The sequence below is a fragment of the Carassius gibelio genome, chromosome B21 (assembly GCF_023724105.1).
Source record: "Carassius gibelio isolate Cgi1373 ecotype wild population from Czech Republic chromosome B21, carGib1.2-hapl.c, whole genome shotgun sequence".
NCBI lineage: Eukaryota > Metazoa > Chordata > Actinopteri > Cypriniformes > Cyprinidae > Carassius > Carassius gibelio.
The window spans coordinates 17,398,172-17,421,198 of NC_068416.1; the positions used below are offsets into that span (position 1 = coordinate 17,398,172).

General features: G+C 37.4%; 1 protein-coding gene across 4 annotated transcripts in view; it reads right to left on the reverse strand.

The window, feature by feature from the left end:
- Window positions 1–22,098, reverse strand: part of LOC127986459 (glutamate receptor 4-like) — an 85,021-nt gene extending 62,923 nt beyond the window's left edge. The window contains exons 1-2 of one of the 4 annotated variants that reach the window (XM_052588726.1): window positions 21,710–22,098; window positions 19,433–19,591 (exon numbers count right to left, since the gene is read on the reverse strand). In XM_052588726.1, coding sequence (XP_052444686.1) covers window positions 19,433–19,591; window positions 21,710–21,797 — 247 coding nt within the window. In that variant the 5' untranslated portion in view covers window positions 21,798–22,098. The remainder of the gene's footprint in view (window positions 1–19,432; window positions 19,592–21,709) is intronic. The other 3 variants (XM_052588725.1, XM_052588727.1, XM_052588728.1) reach the window with 3 other exon arrangements.
- Between the last annotated feature and the right edge of the window lie 929 nt (window positions 22,099–23,027).

Genomic DNA, 23,027 nt, shown 5'->3' on the forward strand with positions numbered 1-23,027 from the left:
TGGTAACCAAACATTGATTAAATTCAATGGCTACCATCAACTGTTTGATTACCAACATTCTTCAAAATATCTTCTTTTGTGCTCTACAGAAGAAAGACATTCATATAGATTTAGAACAACTTGAGGGTGAGTAAATGATGACAATTTGAATTTTTAGGTGAACTATCCCCTTAAATTAGAAGGGACTGGTCCTTGTGGTGACCCATGGGTCAATGCTTACAAGCAGAAGAACGACTGCAAGTCATACAACAATCTGTCAGGGTCATTTGTCCCACAGGTCAAGTCTTTTTGTACAAATGTGTTTTACAAGGAGGCTTTGTTTGACAGCTCTTTTCTAAGAGCAGAATGGAACCGCATACCAAAAAAGAAAGAAGCCCCATTATGACCTCACTGTGTTCTGAGTAACCAGAAGTGTCAACTGGAGAATGTGAAACAAAAGTATTTTTAATAATACTTTTGTTTCACAAAACACAATTATAGCCGTTTAGTTTTTCTTAAATTTTATTGTTGTGATCACTTTTATGTCTAAATTCAGCAATGACAATAAATTGATCAAAAGTGACAGGAAAGACATTTATAAATTACTAAAGTTTTATATTCCAAATAAATGCTTTTCTTTTGAATTTTGTATTCAACAAATAATTTTTTCCACATAAAGATTAAGCATCACAATCATTTTCATCATTTATAACCAAAAAATGTTTAATCCAAAATGGTTAAATGGTTGGGCAAATCAGCCTATTAGAATGATTTCTGAAGGATCGTGTGATACTGAGTAATGATGCTGAAAATTCAGCTTTTCCATCCAAAAAATATATATTTTAAAATGTTTAAATAGACAATTATAATAGCATTTCATAGCAAATAATTTTAGCAAATAAATGCAGCGTTGTGAGCATAAGAAACTTCTTTCAAACTTCTTTCAAAGACTCCAAACTTTTGAACAAAAAAATATATTTTATAAGGTCAGAAATTAAACCTGGGTCTCCCTACATGCAAACCAAAAAATATTACAGAAATGTACAGTTTTTAATAACACAAATAATTTTCACAAATAATTTATCTCACTTAGTGAACAAAATGAGGTAAAACTGACAACCCTGTAAGTAACCTTTTAATCCAGAAAGAACATATAACCAGTGCCAAGTCGACTTTTAAAATTCATTGAAAACATGGGATTAGATCTTGGGAGGGAGCAAGGACCTTATGTTAAACAAATCAATAAGCACTCTATAAAGTTTCTCCCTAGACAAACCTCAGTAGAGAATCAGAAAGGCTTTAAAATTCTCAAACACAAACCTTCATTTGACACATACGCTTCATTAGCCGAGAAAGCGATTTATTATACTGAGAGTCTTACAATGCACATAGTTATTCCTGATATGAAACGTATCCCTATAAAGCCAGTTGTGCTATCGGTCACAGCACCCTCGCGTGCAAGTCTGTGTGTGGGCTAAAATGCAAGCATGTCTGTGTATTCGGCCACGGCTGATTCACTCTGCAGCCGAGCCCTGCCGTGTAATTGGAAAGCACCCATCTCTACACAGCCTGGCACCCTGCCCACGGCCCATATAATTGAAAGTGTGCTGTGCGTCGTAAGTCCAGCATGGCTGTGGAACACAGGCCTCTCACAGCAGCTGTTCGTCTGCCTGAACCGTAATGACAAAGCACTGTGGACCTGGACCGTGTGGAGGCCATCCTTCTTCCTTTTGATATGTGGACTCATAAAGTCAGCAGTCTAGAGTCATATATATAGTTTGTCCGTATGTACACACATTACATATTTATGTGTAAAGATAATGGCTTTTCATAACACTGTACATTTTAAACAGATTATAGCAACAGGGCACACAAAGTGATGTAACTAATCAAAAGCCCAAACTCTTTGATTACAAACAAAGGTTAATTACATGACATGTAGATTAAGTGAATTAGCCCCTTTTAGGAATTTTTGCATAAAAAGGGAAAGGAAAGAAGGAAAAATAATTCAAAGGCATTACATGATATAAAATATACGATCTGTCTTCTAGAATTTTATTTTTTACACTTTCCGATCAAGTTTGCAATATTTTTAATTGTTATGGTGTGTGCACACCAAAAGTAAAATTACTGTAATTATTTGTGCAAGTCAATGCAAATATGAGAATAGACCCAAATTGGGCAACGCGTGCGATATTTGCCTTAATCACACCTGAAAATTCGCAGAGCTTATTGACATGGTTGTATCAGAATATTATTTTTTTTTAATTGTTTTTATGTTTTTATGCATGCAAGTGATTCGAAAAGTGTTCCACGGGTAATCTAGAGCGAGTACCACAATGCATATATTCGCTGCACTTTTGGCATGAACACATCATAACATTGCATTTTTGTTTTTCAGCATTTCAGCATTTGAGGATACTATTAGATTTTATGTAGGCTATATATTTTACCACATTTTTATATTTATTGCATTAAATTACAGGAATAGTTCATCCAAAAATGAAAATTTGCTGAAAGATTACATAAAATTTGAAGTTTTTATTGAAAATAAACTCAATGTAAATTATAGAATTTTTACTGGAATTTTGGTCAGAAGGGATGGTTTAAAGTTAAAAATGTCTCAAAGCCTAAATGTCTTTTCACTTCACAAAACATGAATTGATGGACAAATCTTTTCTGATAAAGAAACAAAACATCTACACATCTTAGATGGCCTGGAGTAAATAAAAAAAAAATTGTTTTGGATGACTTAAAATTTTTTAATTTGACAGTCCTACAGGTAAACCAATGATTAACGACTAGTAATAAAACAACAAGGGTTGAAAGCGGTTGCACGGGGACTGAGGTCAAAGGTTAGACCCCACATTCTACATTTATTACAGTGCCTCTATTTATTGTCTGGATTTAATGACCGAAGGACACTTGGGGTTTGCGGCAGGCCTCTGAGGAAATCCCGTCAGTCATTCTGCATGTTATGAGATAAAACCATATAGTGGACAGGGCCATTTATCAATGAAGCGTGATGATTTAGGAGTACAATTTGTGGGATCTTCAAAAGAACAAATGAATTCATATCGCTCAATAAAATGACTGACGACACTGACCACAGAAAGGATTAATAAACATCTGCATTTACCACTGCAGAAAATGTAAGAGAAGTAAGTAAGCTTTATCAAACATGAGATGCCTTAATATGCTTATATTTAGGATTGGCTATGCTGCATTATATCAGACGTGATTACCGTGCAGAATAGACACCTGGTTGCTTTGTGTACACGATGCAGCAAATCAAGCATCTCCCCTGATAGCTTATCTAGCCAACTTTGAGCATAGGCTATAAATGTCCATTCTCCTAAGGTTTATTTAAACTAATCTAGTATATAAGTCATAATAAGCTAAGATGATAATTAGCAACTGAAGTGCTGTGAAAACTCCAGAGGAATATCCCTGCCTGGCCTTATAATATCCAGTGGGTGTGTATTTACTGTATTAATGCCTTGATCAATAAAGCCGAAAGCTCAGCTAAAAGTCAACTTGGGGGATGGACTGAAATCACTATATTTTAATGTCCTTAAACCCAAATCAATCAGCCACATTTGGGAGTTAAGCTACAATTCACATTAATGCTAAATGGTATTGCTTTTCTATAACAGTTCAGTAAACACAAAGCTAACAATGAGAGAGGCCAATTACACCAATAATGATAACTATAACGTTTTTAATTATCATCCAAATTCTATGGGAATAAGGACGTTGACCACAGCTATAACAATAATGACACAGAGGAACAATATTGTTTGAATTACTTTCAGGAAGATGTTTTTCAAGCTGTTGAATGATTTAAAAAAAAAATGGACAAGAAACGACTTTAAAGAGTTCATGTATTTAAAGCGGCAGTCGACAAAACTACAGGATTCGCTTATAATACACAGAACATTATTGTGTGTTTGTTATGAGCAGCACACAGTAATTGTGTTTAGATCTTGAATGAATCAATGTTTAGAATGAATTGCTTCAGCAAATGATTCAATGAATGAATACTACTATATAGAACAAATGTCAATTGCACTGCAAAAACTTTTCATGTCATTTTTTGTCCCAATCATTTCTATATTAAACATTGAAATTTCATATTCAGTTCCACAATTTAATACGGCTGTCGTTCCAACTTGTCATTGTCTTCTTAGCAGCATGAAAAATAAATATTATTAAAATATACAGGAAACGAGGAAAGAGCGCTCCCTTTATAATCAATTTCAGTTCACACACAGCACAAGCTTACTGACTGAGTAAAAACTCCTGTTACAGTTAGAGATGTAACGATTCACTCAACTCACGATTTGATTCACGATTTTGATTTCATGATTCATGATTCATAAATTTTTCTTTCTAACAAAATTGAGATTTAAGACAAATCAAAATAAAGTAAATAAATTTTGACTTTTATTATTGCTTGGAAAAATTTTGCTCATTTCTTTGTGAAATGAAAATATAACAAAATTTAAATCTATTAAGTAACACACAAAAAAGAAATCTCTTTGTATAAACAAACCAAGACTTTAACTGTTGTCTTGCCATTTAAAATTAGAGGCAAAAAATTAGAGGCACTTCATTTTAGTAATTATCCAAACAAAGATGCAGCATAAATGCAACATGAGCAGTTTTTAATTTAAATTAGATTGTATAATTTAGAAATTTTAATCAAAAACAGAATGGTCTTTAGTTTTGTGAAACTATAGGCTACGCAACAAATTTACATTAATTTTATATATATATATATATATATATATATATATATATATAAAATAGAAAAATATCTGCATGAAACAGAAACAGCAGATGAGCAGAGTTTTGGTTCCTTGCTGCTGTTGACTCTGGCTTGCTTAGTTGGGGACACTTCATTTCCAGCAATATCGTTGACTTATTAAACTGAACAAGGCTGGATGTTGACATCACTGAATTCAATGATGAACTGCCTTTAACTGAAAAATGTGTGTTTACGATTGTAATTTTGCATTATTTACACTATTTTCCAATTAATGCTTTACAGTTGCTTTGACACAATCTGTATTGTTGATGACTTTCATGAGACGCAAATTCACAGGCAATATAGCATTTCCTTGGTTACTTCTGTATGCACATATTTAAAAAAAAAATTTTTTTAATGTGCTCGCGGTGTATCGTTACATCCCTAGTAATTACATCCCTAGTGATTACATTGCAAAATTTATATCTTATTTATTGTCTATTGTGTTCATAATTGGTTAGTTATAGCAAAAAAGAGAGCTCATGCTGATCAAACATGAGCAGATTCTGACCTAAAAGCCTCTGATTGGCCATTGCGTTCAAAAAACATGCACGTGATTGGCTACAATTATCAACCCTAAAAAAACGGCATCTTTGAAACAGAAAAATGTGATGCTCTTCATGAAGCACTCACACAAATACAGGAACATTTGAAAGTATCCAACTGTAAGCGAGTACTGGATCGACCTGGTACTCCATACAAATAACAACATGGAAAGGTTGATATTGCTATGTTTTTAAAATGTATTGACTTAGTACCAAAGTACCAGTACTTTTGAAAACACAGACAGTATGCAATTTTAGACACAGCTAGTCCTAGACGAATATGCGTTTTTGAATGATTCCCTGACTCACTCATACAGACATTCCCTAGTCACCACCTACTAACAATGGAACCGCAGAAAGAGTCACTAAAAACCCCCACCACTCCTACACTGGCTAGACAGTCACTCGGTAACATGCAAAAACAGATGACCTGAATGACAGTGAAAAGTCCTAGTGCTGTTGGACCACATTAGGGCTCTTGGAAAGCAGCTCAACCAATCAGATTCAAGGACAGGAACAGTTGTATAATGATTCTTTTTCAGTAGCGATTCAGAAAGGGCCATGTTAAATGACTCATACTCAGGGAGCAGACAGGAACAGGGACTTCTGTTCAGCCTGATCTCTGAAACACGAAACTTCACTAACAGCATCGCTGATCAAATCGCAGCTTGTATCTCTTTTGCTTTGCTTCTTTCAATTAGAAGCTCTGAATTATGTGTCGACCTCTTTGTATCTCCTTTTAAATTACTGTTTCATTGCATCTTCCTGTCTGAGGAGCTGATGCTGCCAAAGAAAAGAAAAAAAGAGAAACAGCACTGAGGAAGATTTGGGATGTACACAAGAGAGGCTTCTAGTCTAACTATCTAAGTAATTAACAGTAAGCAACAGAGTTCACACAAGTCCTTTCTCCATCTACACCTCCCCTATTAGAAGTGTCAAGGGAAAGGTTAGTTACATAACCAACTCAACAAGGTGGAATATAATACAACATAACAAAATGAGTAAATTAAACATTTATTTCCCCAAAAAATAAAAGAAAACAAGAGTGGGTCTTACGCAATCTGGCTAACAATTGAACATTTGATAAGAATATCAAAAATTGCGCCAGCCATAATTAGGGGTTACAATGAATAATAGATGCAAAGAGAACTGCACAGGCAAAAGCAATTGATAATAATGTGTTATAATAATAAACTTGCAAATGTAGAAATGTCGACTTGGCAAGTAACTGAACCTGAAACTGACTTACTAAAATTAAAACCTGAAATACTAACAGTATAAAACACACACACAAAAAAAGCTAAATACAAATATAAAAAAATTATATTTGACAAAATAATACTGTATTCCTGAAACTCCCACAAGAGTGAATTGCTGTTACAATTTCTCCCATTCAGTTTTCTACATTCTCTCTCTCATAAGAAGTCAATATCACATCCTTGTTTGTTGTTACTCTTTGTTGGTCAAGTTTTAAAGGGAAATATTATAATTCCAGTGCACATAACTGCAAAATCCAAATGATGCCTGGAATAATAAACCTGTCTGGTGCTGTACTCTGTGCCATTCCTCACCACCAGGCACTTATTCATCTTTTCTCCCGTGTCAGCTCTTTGTTGCATTATCCATCCTTCCATCCATAGCTTTTCATTTCGCTGTCTACACCTCTCCATCATTCTGACTCGCTCAAACGCAGAGGTGGCTGAGTGACTCATATCAAGATGGAAGTGTGTAGTGCAGATACAGTCACTGCAGACGAGGCTGGGGCTACAGGCCATGACCGATCAAACATTCTGGTCATGCCATAGAGCAACTGACAGATCTAACAAACAAATAAAAGCAATCTTACTTCATAGCAAAAATTAATGCATTTGTCATGCTGTTCTCTCATTACCCAAGAAATGTGATTCAGTTATAAAAATAACCAGGAGATGATGGATATATCTTACTATCAATTGCTGCTGAAGCACGGGGCAAATTGGGACAGCTGGGGATGAGGAGATCATATTCACTTCCAAATCCTCTGAAGAATAGCGACACAAATGGAAATAAGCCAGCAGAGGCCATATTTTGTAGAAATACTTTGAGACTCCATCTTCTTTAAAGTCATAATCAGTCATGGCAAATGTATTCATAATCAGGATGATTCTTAATTGCATTGATGACAATCCAGAGACCTCATCAAACTTGATTTTACCAATCTCTTTGTACTGATTCTGCCAAGATTCCTGGTGTAACATTCAACTCTATACTTAGAAACATCACTTTAGGGACTTTTGTCCTGCAAATGCATTATTTAAGATTAAATTACTTATAAAGGCCTCATTTTTGATTATTGATGCAAGTGTGGGTACATTTTTTATTTAAACATACTAACATACTACTATATTTATCTTTATAGTTTTGTTCTCTGTGCAAACAGGCCTCCATTTATTTGTTATTTGCTAAAATTCTTCACCTCCACAGAAGCTCTAAAATCTCTTTCCTACTTAGTGAAACACTGAAAAGTTGCCATCTTAAAGGGACATTACTTTTTTCACAATTTACTTAACCACATTTTTTTGTGGAACATAAAAGATCATTTCAGAAATTTCTCAGTGTGTTTTCATCCATACAATGGTCACCAAAATTGTTACCGACCTTCCTCAAAACAACTTTTTTTATGTTCCACAGAAGAAGAAGAAAAGTCAAGGTTTGTAACAACATGAAGGTGAGTAAATAATGACAGAATGTTCAGTTTTGAGTGAACTATGCCTTTAAGAAGTATTGCCATTGGCCCTTGACAAAAATATCTATACTTGTTTATCAGTATCATACTAAAATAAACTGAGCAATTTCCAAGCAAATTTATACATTTAAAGAGGTGATAATATCCGAACATTTTAAAGGTTTTTCTCCTACTGACCTGGGAATGCATAAGAGTGACGTTTTGGTGGTCCAGCATGAAATATTATCTTCATGAGTCTACCCCAACCCGTCCTAATATCCACAATCACGTGCAAGGGGAGTGTGCATCTGTGTTTCCCTGTAGCGTCAGTCTGATCTGCTGGCAAAAATCATGAAAGGAGACTGACAAAGCGTTGGACCTGCCAGAGGAGAGTTGACAGACAGCCACCCCGTCCCCTGCATCAACCCATCCCTGCCTGCCTGTCGTCCTTGTGCGTGGGTCTAAGGTGATCCATCATTCCAGCCCAGCCATGTTTCTGAAGCGCAGCTTGAAGGACAGAGGAAGGTGCCATAGGTACGAATCCCAAGGGGAGAGAAAGGGACTTTGAAAGAGGTTCAGAGGGTTTCCAATCTATCGGCTCTACCTGGCCTCGACGGAGACAGCTGCTCAGTGAAGCGAACACTTTGAGACGTATACAAAGGCTCTAATCTATGAAGATATTGGCGCAGCACTAAGATAGATGCAGTAGAGCCCACTGAAAAGAATCCATAGAAAATAACTGGCCTTGGCAAACACACTTGTTAACAGATTTCTCAAGATTTTTTGTTTTTGAAAAAAGTATCTTATGCACTTATATCTGCTCTTATTAGATTAAAAACACAGTCAATTTGTAGTATTTACTGTACAATTTTTTTAATTTGTGAAAAAAATTGCTTTATATTTTAATACATTTTAAAATAAAATATATTACCGTGATGGCAAAGCTGCATTTTCAGTGTCATTACTCCAGACTTAAGTGTCGTATGATCCTTCGGAAATCATTCCTTTGATTTGCTGCTCATAAAACACTTTTGATTTTCAGTTTTGAAAAGAGTTGTGCTGCTTAATATCTTTGTAGAAACTGTGAATAGGTTTTCCGTGATTCTTTGATGAATAGAAACTTAAAAAGAACAGCATTTATTTGAAATACTGTAGTTAGTAAAATTATTAATGTCTCTACTGTCCTTTTTTAAATATACATTTAACGCATCCTTGCTGAAGAAAAATCTTAAAAACTTACTGACCCCAAACCTTTGAATAGTAGTGTACAGTATATACAGCTGATAAACCTATTTACCATAGTGAACTACTTCATTGGAATAGTTTGTCTAAACAAATGAGTAATTAATCTAATAAATAATTTAATGATAAATTGTTTCAAATAAGTTTCTGCATATTTTTGTAACAAAATGTTTTAGTTTCATTAACTGTGTTTTTCTTTCTATAAAATGTACAAACAATTAGAAATAAGAAATAATATCTTTATAAATAAATATTTTAAAATATCCCGTTCTATTAAATAGCTTCAATACAGTTTGCATTTTCGTTAGTATTTTGTAGTGTTTTGGACATCCCTGTGTTTTCTCTGCACTGTCTGGCCATATTAATGTCTTGTTCGAGGAAACCCTGTACCACTACATACCCATCCTTCCTCTCCAACATTCCCAATAGCCCAAACAGTCACATCCATCCCTTCATTATTTACAGATCCTCACTGGAACTCATTCAGATGGACGGCGGAGCCCACTGAAGCAGGAGGAGAATCGAACCAAACCCAAAAATACTGCCCAGGATCCTCAGAGAGCCAGCCACCCGAGACTTTAAATCACGAGGTGAATCCCAACCACTTAAAGAGTGTCCAGAGCCCTGCCTCCAGGGAAGAAGAGAGGAAATGGCTCAGCAGAGTGCAAAAAGAGACTCTACCATACATTTATTAAGGCATGTCGACACATTGCAGAGTTCTGATGAAGACAGACTAAGAAAGTAATGAATACAAAATACAGATATTCTGTAAAACAACAACATGGGCAGGGGTTTTCAAACTGGGGTTCGGGGACACCACGAAGGCTGCAAAGGGTTACAGATTTGATGTTGTTAATTAATTAATTAATTAATTCATTCCTTTGTTTGTTTGTTTATTATTTTCAGTGTTAAAAAAAAACCTATCAAAAAATAATCATATTTAACATCAAGTTTTCTAAAGACTGTCGTAAGTCATAAGAGTAATCATAATTACTGTATTCTACTGACAGTGATAATTTTATGTTTCATTTTAGGTTTATTTCATTTAATTTCACGTTGCCTTTGTAATTGTACGTTTCAACGTATCAAGGAGATCAACATGTCTCCCTGGCATCAAAAAGTTAAAAAATACCTAAGACAAAAGGAGAATTTCCTATTTTGATACAGCTTTAAATTACTGACAAATCTTTGTCAATACACATATCATTCTGTCAATAAATGGAGAATTGGAGCTGCAAGAAGGAAGCATGACTCTCCATCAAACAACTTGAGATTTTCACTGGAGATTTTCACCCCCCAACCCCCCAACCCCCCTCCCCCCTTCGCTCTCACTGCAGATGGCTGCAGGAAACAACTATTGATTCAGGAATTACAGTGAGACTTATGCAAACATTAGACCCACGCATAAATGAGCAAGTTGGAGGAAAGACAGACAGAGAGTTACCATGTTGAGAAACTATATGCATGATATAGAAAGAGTGAGACAGAGGGAGGAACAGCGATATGGGATGGATTCTGTTCACAGAGGGATACAATCTGGAGAAACAGTCCCCACAAGCCCCTGGCTATTTTCGTCACTGTTTGGCTTGTGCGGTTTCTCTCTCTTTTTATCTATTCGGTTAGCCAAACCCCTTGGAAGAGAAAGCCTTCTGAGAGAATGATGGGGACAGAGGGACATCGTGGCATTAAACACACACATGGACACAGTCCTATCTGTTTGGCACATAATCTTCTCTGTTGACAGACCAAACAAAGCAAGAGACTCTTGCGGTGCTCATAAAGGGCCGGATTGAAAGCTTCATACATTTTAAAACCAGATGGAGCAGAACAAAGTCGCTGTTGAAGATATTATTTTGCACACTGTTTCCATAGTTTTACAGCTCCTCCCATTAATTTCTAACAATCTGTTCAGAGTGTCTCTGATCTGAATTGACAAATGAAAGAGCACAATAAATGAAAGAGCATATACTTGCACTCTAAACATGAAGTTCTTTGTCTCTGTACCACTAACGGTACCAAACAAAACTGCACATAATAAGAAAAAGGCCAACTCATGGGCACTTAGAGGCTGTCAAGAGGGCCTGAAAAATAATGTCTCATAGTTTGGCAAGTAGTCCCAACCCAAACTCATGCCATTGTATGAGCCAGAGTCAGGAAGCTTGTAATGAAGTGCAGTGGTGCAGATATTAATATTTCAAACAACATCAAGGTCAATGAAAACAAAGCCAGAATCAGTCTACAGTGCTCCTGAAAAAGAATTACTAGGGAGCAACATGCTTGTCACATGAAAAACTGAAAAGTCAAATGACCTTGTTAGTTTCCAATAGTGAAACCCTACCCAAAAATTACAGTTCTGTCATTGTTTACACACCATCATGTCATACCAAACAGAGCTGTCAAGTCTGTGTATTATACGCAAATTTGGGCTTCTATTTTTGTAAACCGCAGGTTGCGGTTTTTGGGGCTTATTTTAAAAAAATATGATTGCTCGTTAGGAAAATCTGACATGCAACTTTGTTTCTTAAATTTATGTTCACCATATTCTCCAGTGCATTGAATGGCACTCTGTCTGCTCACAGTTCATATCCAACCAGTGCAATAATATAAGTGCTGCAGCGTAATTTGCCAAATGTCCCGTCCCCTCCTTCCCCTCATCGGAGAAAATCACATTCAAAAAGAAGGCGCATGACGATGTAATCCAATGACAGTAGACTCAGAGGAGTGGGATGACATTCTTTTAGCCTGATGTTTAATTTTTACAAAGTTTTTGTAATGTATTAATTATCACTGACTTTAATAAAAAACAAGTAGTCCTTTAAAAATACTAAATAGTAAATATGGTTCGAATAGCCTATATTTTAGCAGGCTATAAATATATGTGGCTACGTTACAGCTCCCCTTTGAAGCTTTTGTGTTTTTCTCCTTTTCCAACTCTCCAGTCCTATTCTGCTCAGAGGTGATTGATGAGTTTCGTTCCCACCTTTGTAGCAGTTGGCTGAATTTTGTAAAATAGCTTGTTTTTGCTTTTCAGATAAAACAGTGGTTTCAGTTCAATATGTTGCAAGCTCATTTATTGGTATTTTAAGGTTGCTTATTTGTCTTGCAAGTGTTTGCAACCGTGATACCAAACCCATAAAGGTGAAGTCACATTTACTGTTATTCTGTGAAATATTGTGAACAAAATCCATTCATTTTAATATGAATTCAGACGTTCGGGAGTTACAGTACATGCTATGTTCCCTTGTCTTCAAGTTGGTCATGCACTGATCAGAACAGAAAAGCTGTTCGGTTTGAAAGTGACTTTTGTGTGAGCTAATTTTTATACATTTCAACTAGTGCTGTCAAATGATTAATCGCAATGAAGTTACAACATATATAAGTTAAATAAAAGTTAAATTGTGTGTGTACTGTGTCTATATAAATACACATATACATGTGTATATTTAAGAAAAATATGTTGTTTATATATTAAATATATTTATCTGTAATACAGTATAAATAATATAAATATATACATATAAAAACGTAAATATTTTAAATATATATACTGTATGTTGTCACGTAATGCTGACGGAAGTAACGATGGAGATGCAAAATTGGAAACACAGTCTTTTATTAAATCCAAACAAGGGTAAATCCACACCAGGAAGGAAGATGATACACATTCACAAAATATAGTTCCGACAAACACAGACTGAACAGACTGGGGCTTAATTACACAGGATAAGGAGGGAATTGGAAGGAACACAGGTGAACAGAATGACTAATTGGACAGGGGAGAAACTGGGTCATGGAGCACATGGGGAGGTAAAACACTACAAAGACAGTAACAACGTAACAACAACAGAAGTAGGGATGGGTGGGAACTTGGGAGGAGGCTCAGGAGGAGGACAGACACCTGAGAGGGGGTCGGCAGACAGAAGGCGTTTCTCAATGTCAAGGATACTTCTTTGATAGGACTGATCCTTCCAAGTCACTTCCTTCAGAGGCTAGGTGAGACTCCTCTTTAGCATACGGAGAACACGTAAATGGAACAGGCTAGCAAGTGCACGTAATTGCGTCATTACGTCAGTGAAAAGGTCTGTTTGAATAACGCTGTGAATGGTATCATTAAATTACTTTGGACAACTAAACTAGTTATTTATAAAAGAAATGCCGTTGACGTAACCAATTGTTAAATGACAGGTCCGGTTCAGTTAACCATTTGTATTTGTATAATTTACAATATCAATACGGTAGTAATTTGTACTGGCATTTAAACGTCAAACTTTACTTATATTTACTACAGTTATAACAAATGTTTGGTAACGTAAATAGAAACCGTTAACGCTCCGACTACGTTAACATTCGACATTTTTGAATTTTTGAACTAACGTTAGATAGCAAAGCTGCGCGCATAGGATTGTGGGTGATTTGAGAGTGCGAAGAGCGCGAAGGATACACATATGCATCCTTTCCTGTGTATGGGATATTCTTCGAACGAAGGACTCAGTCCTTGGTTGAAATTCCGAGGATCCTCGACATTGGAACAGTCCTTCGACGGATGTCGATGACGTAGTATCCTCGAAAAACTGGCTTCCGAGGATCCTTCCTTGACATTGAGAAACACCTAGAGTCCAAGGAGGTGACTATGGAGGGAGGAGCCAAAGGGGAAATTAAAGGAGCCAGGGAGGATCAGACGGAGAGAGGAGCCAGGGTGGAAACACGAGGGACTTGGAGCATGCTGTGCCAGGTGGGACCCAGGCCACAGCCATAATGTCGACCCACAGTTGAGCCGATGGAGGGAGGAGCAATGGAAGAGGAAGGGCTGATGACTGCAGGGGGATGACTAAAGGCAGTGGAGCAGGTGGAGGAGGAGCCAGAGGTCAGAGATGGAGAGCCGATGAACCAGGGTGATGGGGAGGATCTGGAGGGCAGATGGCACTGGCGACCAAGGTGGGGATCAAGAAGGCCACTGTGGAGCCGGAGCGACAGATCCGAAGAGATAAAGAAGCATGACAGAGCCAGAAGGACGAGGCTCAGCCAGAGGAGTGGAGTTTCAAGGCGGAGCCAGAGGGACGAAGCAGCCTGGTGGAGCCAGTGGACTGATGGGCCATGGTGGAGAGGAGGAGCTAGGAGTCATGGTGTAGCCACTGGGTCAACGGCTGCCACAGTGACTATGGAGGATGGATGTCAGACCCGCAGAGTTTCACCGTATTGATGGTGGGCTGAGGAAGAGCAGAGGGACTGCCAGACGACAGCGGTGGAGAAGGCAGGAGAGAGTGGGTGGGTGTTAATTTGTGAGCCTCCGGGATTAACTTGGGACCAGGAGCAATCTCAGGGCTAGACGTGGGAACAGGAGCCTTCTGTGGGCTAGACGTGGGAACCGGAATTTTTTCTGGGCTAAACTCAGGAACGGTAGGGACAGAGTTCACCAACGGAGGAGGAAGGAAAGGGCACAGGTCAGTAAACAGTCAATTAAGTTTTACTCCAAATCCCTTTTCAGCTCACCCTTAGCCACGGCGCAGGGGGTAGAGCTCCTCTCAGCGCTCTGTCTGTCTATGGCTTTCTCCCTCGTGGCAAGGGTTGTAGCCGGTTCTCGCACCTGGTTTGACAATCCATGAGGCTCTGGCTCCGTGCACTCCTATGCGATGGCTCATCGGTCGCGACAGGCTATGGCTCTCTGTCAGCGGTGGGCTTGGGCTTGAGCTCCAGCCAGTGGGCAGATTCTGGGCTGGGATGTGGATCTGGTCGTGTTCCGGATCGGGGGTAGACACTCTCCAGACACCTGACGATTGCTTTCCACCAGCTCATTCCAGTGGTGTCTGGAAGGTCAATGTGGAGATTGTAATTTGCCGCGATCCAGAACAGTGAGTTTCCTTTCGGGCAAGGGAGGTAAACTTCCAGGCGAGATCATTCATAGGAACACAGAAAACAAAACACTGGAAAAAAATTAGAAAAAAAAAACAGAGGGAAAAATGCAAGGTTAACGGTACCTGGTCAGGTCTTCCGTCACATAACGCTGCCAGAAGGAACGATGGAGACTAAGAATAGCAAACACGGTCTTTTATTAAAACCAAACAAAGATTAAATCCACACCAGGAAGTGAAGATGACACACATTCACAACATTTAGACAGAATATCTCACAACATATTAATCGCAATTAATCATTTGACACTAATTTCAACACAATTGATGAGGTGCCTGTTTGACCTTTAGACTTGGGTTAAGATATTTTTAATGAAAGATCCTATAAAGAAGTCATATAAAGAAATACTAAATATGAACACTACGGTGCATCAAAAAAATCAAATACAAGATTTTCACTTAGGCCCTAGCATAAAGCCTTTCCACTCAAGTCAGACAGCAAACGTCCAAAATATATATAAAAATATTTTTTTGTTGTTGGAGTCTTGTTTTTTTTTGTGCTCTGCATTTAGCCCATCCTAGTGCACACTAGTGCACACACACAGCAGAAGTGAGTAGTGAACAAACACACACCATGAACACACAACCAGAGCAGTGGGTGGCCATTTGCTGAGGGAGCCACTTGTTCCCACACCTGGGAGCAAGAGGGGGTTTGGTGCCTTGCCCAAGGGTACCTCAGTTGTGGATACTGAAGGTGGAAGAGAGTGCTGTTAATTCACTCCCTCCACCTACAAGTCCTGCCATTTTTCACAAAACCTTAACAACTAGGTCTAGAATTTCAATTTAATTATTTGTACTATTATTTTTTTTTTTTTGTCACAAATTTGAACATTTTACACCATGCCCTGCTCTTGTATTACAATATTTCCGATATTTGAGCGATCTAATACAGCTTAAGACTATGGGGCAAGAATAACTGGAAACCACAACAAGAAAAACTTTTACTTGCTTACTTCTTTATAAAACATATACAAGCACCAATAACACTTCATCCAGCTGCCTTGCTCATATTATAAAGCAGCATTTACTCATGTGGTGCTGCGAGTAAATAGGTTGAGCATAGATCTGTGGAGAGGGGCATATGCCCATGTGGCGAAGCTATCATGCACACTGATATGACGGCAGGAAACAAACTTGTCTCGGCTATGACTGAATTACACAAAAAGAGGCTTTCATCAGCACTATGCTGCTGAGTTGACATACCCACAGCTGAGATGCTGAAAACACACTCACTTGCACGGCTGTCCTAGAGGTCACACAAATCTCTACTATGCAAAATTGTCCCTCACCCTCCCCCGAAACACACATTTGTCATTCCCTGCTTAATTTAACAATCGACTGTGTAAAATAACACTGCAGAACTGAGAGGATGCCGGGAAAGAAACACGAGGCTGAAAGCAGAAAGATCATTGGGAGCAAATAATCTGTCCTCTACTCATCCTCCCGTGGCAGCGATGGCTCCCCAGTGAGGAATAAAAGCCATCATGTGCAACAGAGCTACAGACAGCCACAGAGGAAGGAAGGAAAGGCTGAGAGATGACAAGGATGTGGCACTACACATCAGACCGCTGGTAGTCTGATGTCTACTATACAAGCAGGGCTGCCGCTCCTATGCAGTGATTTACACTAAGCTCAAAATGGCAAGTGACGGACCGGCGATTAATCTGTTTAACTGAAACCGATTGTTCATACACAGTAATAGGACAGGAACTTATCAGGCTGGCTCGAATTACCACGATGGCAGCGTGTGCATTTAATCTGCTGAGAAGGTTAAATGGGCTATATAAATTTCAGACAAATTCATCATTATCACTCAAGGGGCTGACTCTATCATCAGGGACAAGTCTTAGAGTGTGAAGAACACAGCATGTTATGACACCGGATGAGGAGTGTAAGAATTTGTGTAGCGGCGAGGAAGTGTTGACGGAAAGAATAGCTCATCTGATAACCTAAATGTCAAAATAAGGAAAACGAAGATCATATGAAATCACTTATTAACAGCGGGAAAAAGAAAGTTGTGGGCAGGACATTGGAAGTATTGTCTTTTTTGTTTAACAGCCACAATACTTTTAATCACAGCTATAAAATATGATTTACTACGAGTCGGTAGTAACAGGGCTCAACAGTAAAGACTTTTTCACAGTTGGTTCTGTAGTTCTGATTTTCACTGGCCTTAAGAATATTTACTTATTTTATGGATTTATTTTACCACAACAACATATTAGGGATTTAAAGTGATAACTTAATTAATTAGTTATGAGAAAATAATGCAATAATTTTTTACACAGTTTACGCACTGGCCCCGCCCCCAAACCTGTCCATAAATTTCTTATAGTTGACTATTGACAAATATGTCGCAGGACAACAACTCCATAAATGCAGTTATACCCTAGATATTGGGACCAAAAAATTCCCCTGTATGAGTTTTTGTTTCATATTTATATCATATGATAAGCAATATCACACCAGCTGTGAGAGCAATATCACACGAGTGCTGTTTTTGTCACGGACAACACGAGTGCAAATGTGATTTTATACCACAGTTCAGTAAATAAGAAGCTAATATTGTGCAAAACGTGAACACAATATTGTGAGTCTTGTTACATTTTGCCAACAAAAATATTATCTATCTTCCAGCAACACAGCATTGTTTAGTTTCTGAATGAATCCTTTTTTTTTTTTTTTTTTAACAAATCATGTAAACCAATGATTCAGTAGCCCATTTATATGGCTTTTCCAAATACCCACACTTGCGGTTTTGGCCACTTGAGAGCTCATGCGCACAACAGGAAGTAATTTATTTATTTATTTTCTAGAAAGATTGATATTTCTCATGACCTTTTCTGTTTTTTTTGTGTGAAAAATAACTAAAAATGATTAAAAAAAAAGGTCTAATATATTTCTATATTTTCTAGAAACGTTGTAGAAATATTTAAAATTTATATATTTAAGTTTTCTTTACAAAACATTTTTGTGACAAAAAGATTTTCTAGAAAACTAACTAAAATACTTGAACAAGTATATAAAATGTAATGAAAATACAAATATATTTATTAGAAAATTTACTGAAAGATTTTTTTTTTTTATGAAAATTTCACAGCATAAACTCTAGTTTAATAAATAAATTCAACTGGAAAACAATAGCACAGATTGCAAAACATCTCTCAAAGACAATCATTCTCTCTAAAGAGCATTTAATTCGACCAGAACTGTGTAGTGCAATATGAGTCATCAAAATATTCCTCCAGTTTCTTGGAAGAGAGTGACTGTAAATTTTAAATGTATGTATCTCCTTCAGTCAGAAGTGCTGCAAAACTCCAATTTTGATTGCATGGGGTTTATGACGCTGTCTCTGCTAGAAGTTAAAGAAACACATTTCTTGTGTAGCATATTTTCTTTCCACAAAACACAATTGTCTGGGAAGCACAGGTCCTCGTATCACTTCATATCAGAGCACAGTAGATAACAAGAAAATAAGGAACACTATGCTGTGGTTAGAGCTGAGCATTGAAAATAACATGAAGAAAATAGCAAGTGAACTGGACACAAGGAGGAAGAACCGTGGCTGATCTTTACTATTAACCTCTGACCCTATGCCAAAAACCACTAAGCATGATGGGAAGTGGTAAAAACACATTCTGGGAAATGTGGTCCACCTTTATACGACATCATCATGGATCTGGCTTGATGGATAATCACCATTCTGGCCCACAGGCCTGAACATGGGTCCACACAGCAGAAACACCAGAAGGGGTTTACAAACAAACTATGACAGACCTAGTCTGTATTACTGCAAAATCTGAACACAAATACAATTTATGCAATGCCAGCACATATGTCAGCAGAACACAGAACATTCACACACATGAACACACAGTGAGAACCCCCTGCACAGGGCATTGGGGGAAGGGTGCATACACTAATATATCGTACACTACATGCACTTAGCCTGTATTTGTGCCAGATGAGAGCCGGAGGACAGATTTCACAAAGAGACACCAGTGCTGACTGGATGGGGGCCAGGCAATCCCTATCACAATGCACGGAGGCATCCTGTGCTGCTTCTGTTTAGTTCACATCACAGGTAGGATTATTATTGGCTTAAATGGTGTGCTTTTCAAATAGGACTAATCCAAACCAACTCAAGGTCTACCAACAAAATCACCTACTGTACTTTCTCTATTTCTATGGCTTAAACAGCAAAAATGTATAAATCCAGTATGCAGATTCAGGTTGCACTCACAGGCATTGGTCACAGCAAAGCTGTTGGCAGTCTCAATGTTGTCCACGTGGGGTACCAGGTTAAAGGGGGCCTCAGATGCATTAGGGCTTGTGTTGTGTAGAAAAATGGCCAACCGAAAGGCAGTGTACTCCTGATCTGTGTTCCTGATGAACAGCCCACCTGCAGGAGAGAGAGAGTGTGTTGCGAGAAAGAAAGAAGAGAGGTGTAAGAGAGGGAGAAATAACACATTGCAACAAAAACATCAAATAGAAAACTGGTTATTTGATTAAGAAGAAAAAGAGATATGAGTAAAAAAAAAAAAAAAAAAAAAAAAAAATGGTTCAAGGATACTGAAATGGAAGTAACTTGCCACATCAGATGAGTCAAGTGCACACTTGCACCCTCCAGTGAGCTTTCACAGGCGAATAACCCCATTATTCACATATATGATTAAGATTCAAATGAAGATTGTGCATTATAAAAAGTATGTAATAAAAAAAATCATATTTCCACATGTCAATTTTTACTGTATAAAAGCTGCTCTATATGTGTATGTGTATGTTTTTGTTGAAAAAGCAAAGTAGAGAAAGCCATAATTCCATAATGCCATGATTATTCACGGTAAAAATCCATACTACATTCACCAAGAAAATGCATGTAGTTCACTTAAACGTATTGCCAAAATTAGGTCTTCGACGACTAATCGATATTGAAAATACTCGTCAAATTTCATTATTGATCTGCGACTACTTGTCGTGCACGGAGAAACTCTATTATTGCAGTCACTTTACAAAAATGCATTTTAATGGAAAAATGTATATATAAAAAAAAAACAGTGATTGAAGCCACAGAGCAAGCAAACTGCTGAGGAGAAAGCGCACGGTCTATCCAAAGCTCGAAGTGCACTTATATTAAACGTATGTATGTAGCCAACTATTTATATTTTAAACTGTTCTATAATGTGCTATAATATGAAGCATTTATTGTAAAAAGGGGAACATTGGGCCGGACATCAAAAATGAAGCTACAGTTTATATAGTATTGTATTCTAAGATGCCTAATAATGTGGGAAAAGATAGTCTCTCTCTCTCTCTCTCTCTCTCTCTCTCTCTCTCTCTCTCTCTGTATATACATATATAGGCTAATACATTTTCCCACACATTCCAGAGTGGGTTTCTCTCACTATAGTGGGCGGGGACCGTGAAATAGAAAACCCGGAGTGTAGCTAGAACTGAGTGAATACAGAATGCTTAGAGCAAGGAACTATATAACGCTCCATTCCAGTTCCACTCTGGCTTTTAATCCGCACGTTGCTGGGTGACACAAAAAGCTTTAAATTATGACCACTTTTGGAACTATTTTCGTTGACTAAAAAGACTTACATAGCTTACTAACTATTATTTTCTGTCAAAGTTACTCAGTATTAATCTTTATATATATATATATATATATATATATATATATATATATATATATATATATATATATATATATATATATATATATATATATATATATAATCAGTCAAACATTATGTCTAAACATACAAAATGTATAAGGCAACAAAACACCTCCCTTAATGCCTGAAACGTCACCACATTGAATTTCACACAAGCACAGCTGACCGTTTTTTTTTTTTTTTTTTTTTTTTTTTTTTTTTTTTTTTTTAACGCAGATTTGATATATTTTTATAGTGTGATTACGGCATTCTATTCCTCAAATAACAGTACTATATGCTATTCTCGTTCAAACAATATGAGAGATCAAGTATCTCACAGGCAACAAGAGTCTCAGGGCTTATGACATAGGGCTTGATGCAGTATTGGAATAAATTAAACCACTTTCCATTGACGAGGTGGTGAAGTGATATTTAAGTCGCTATGTAATTATATATCCAAATTATTTTCATTTTACCAAGCATTTCTTTATAAATAAATAAACTTTCACTGCGCGTATGCCCTTTTTGATGATCCACCTTCAGAACAACATCCCGTTTGTACCACAGACAGCACTGCAGAGGTGGCTTAACCAAAACGAGGCAGAAGGATCAGTTTGACAGCTAAAAACAAACAAACAAACAAAAAGTATCCAAAAAGCTATTTCCTCCCAAAATTACCCTTTGCTGTCATGCAACAAAACCTACTTCCAACCGCATTATCTGCGCACTGACATTCGCAGTTGACCCCAGTGCAGACGGTCTTATTTTTGTCACTCAATTGACACAGTTTAACGCACTTAATGTGAAACTCGTGTTTTTTTTTTTTTGTTTTTTTTTTTTAGATGAATGGCTGTACTTACCGATTTGAACGCTGCTCGGAAAAGCACCCATAGTAAGTCCCCAAACGCAAGAGAATAGCAGTAAAAGCTGATTACAAGAAATCCTCATTTTGTTAGTTCAAATTTGTGAGAGACATTGAGGATGACGTCAGTTGGGTAAAGGACAGAAAGGAAAACGTTGTTAGAAATCCATTCTTGCCGGGATTCTTCCCCTGCAGTGGCACGAACGCTGGTGCGACTCCGTCCGGCGGTAGACATGCAAGATGGGGGGAGCGCGACAGCGGTGGGCAGTGTCTACATATACATACACACTCATCACACATGCGCCTTCTCTATTCCATCACACACACACACGCACTCTTTCTCGCAGGGGTTCGTGTGTTCATTCTCTTTCAGTGCCGTATTCTGAGACCGCATAGGCGACTCGTCCTCAGCCGTGCGAAAGCTCATTTATAACGCGACTAACCATTTGGTTGGACTGTCCCGATGAAACAGCTAAGTTACACTAGAATACAGGATGAAACATGGAATTTTTGCTGTTTGCTGTGCAGTCCAGACATTTCCCACTAATTCCACTAATGCGTTGTTTTGCTTTGAAATTCACAAATGAGTGACATAACAAACACTGACTAATAGTAGGCTTAGGCTATTCATAAAGGTTAAACCAATTTAAACAGTAAATTCCATGAGTTAAACCTATTGAAAATGAGCTAAAATCACTATCATTGACCCTCATGAAGTGAAAGTAATTGGAAAAAGTAAATCGGATTTATGGAACAAAAAACAATAATTGGTTAAGAAAGTATAATTAATTTTTTTTTAGGCTATTTAATTTGTGATCATTTTTGATGGAGGTTAAACATCAGAACTGGTGTGATCTGAATCAGTAGGTTCTCTTGTTTGAATTTTCATATGTGACCCTGGACCACAAAACCAGTCATAAGGGTCAATTTGATGAAATTCTGATTTACATGCGATGAAAGCTGAATAATTAAGGTTTCCACTGATGTATGGTTTGCTAGGATAAGACCACATTTAGCTGAGATACAACTATATCTGGAATCTGATGGTGCAAAAAATAGTTATTGTAGGGAATTTACAAAATATCTTCATGGAACATGATCTTTACTTAATATCCTAATATTTTTTACTATAAAAGAAAAATTTATAATTTTGACCCATCCAATGTATTGTTGCCGATTGCTACAAACATTCCCGTGCTACTTGCAGTATGACTGGTTTTGTGGTCCAGGGTCACATATAACATCCACAAATCATGACTGAGGGTGGTACGTTCCTGTGTATTTTTATTAGACATTATATCAAAGTTCGAGACAAA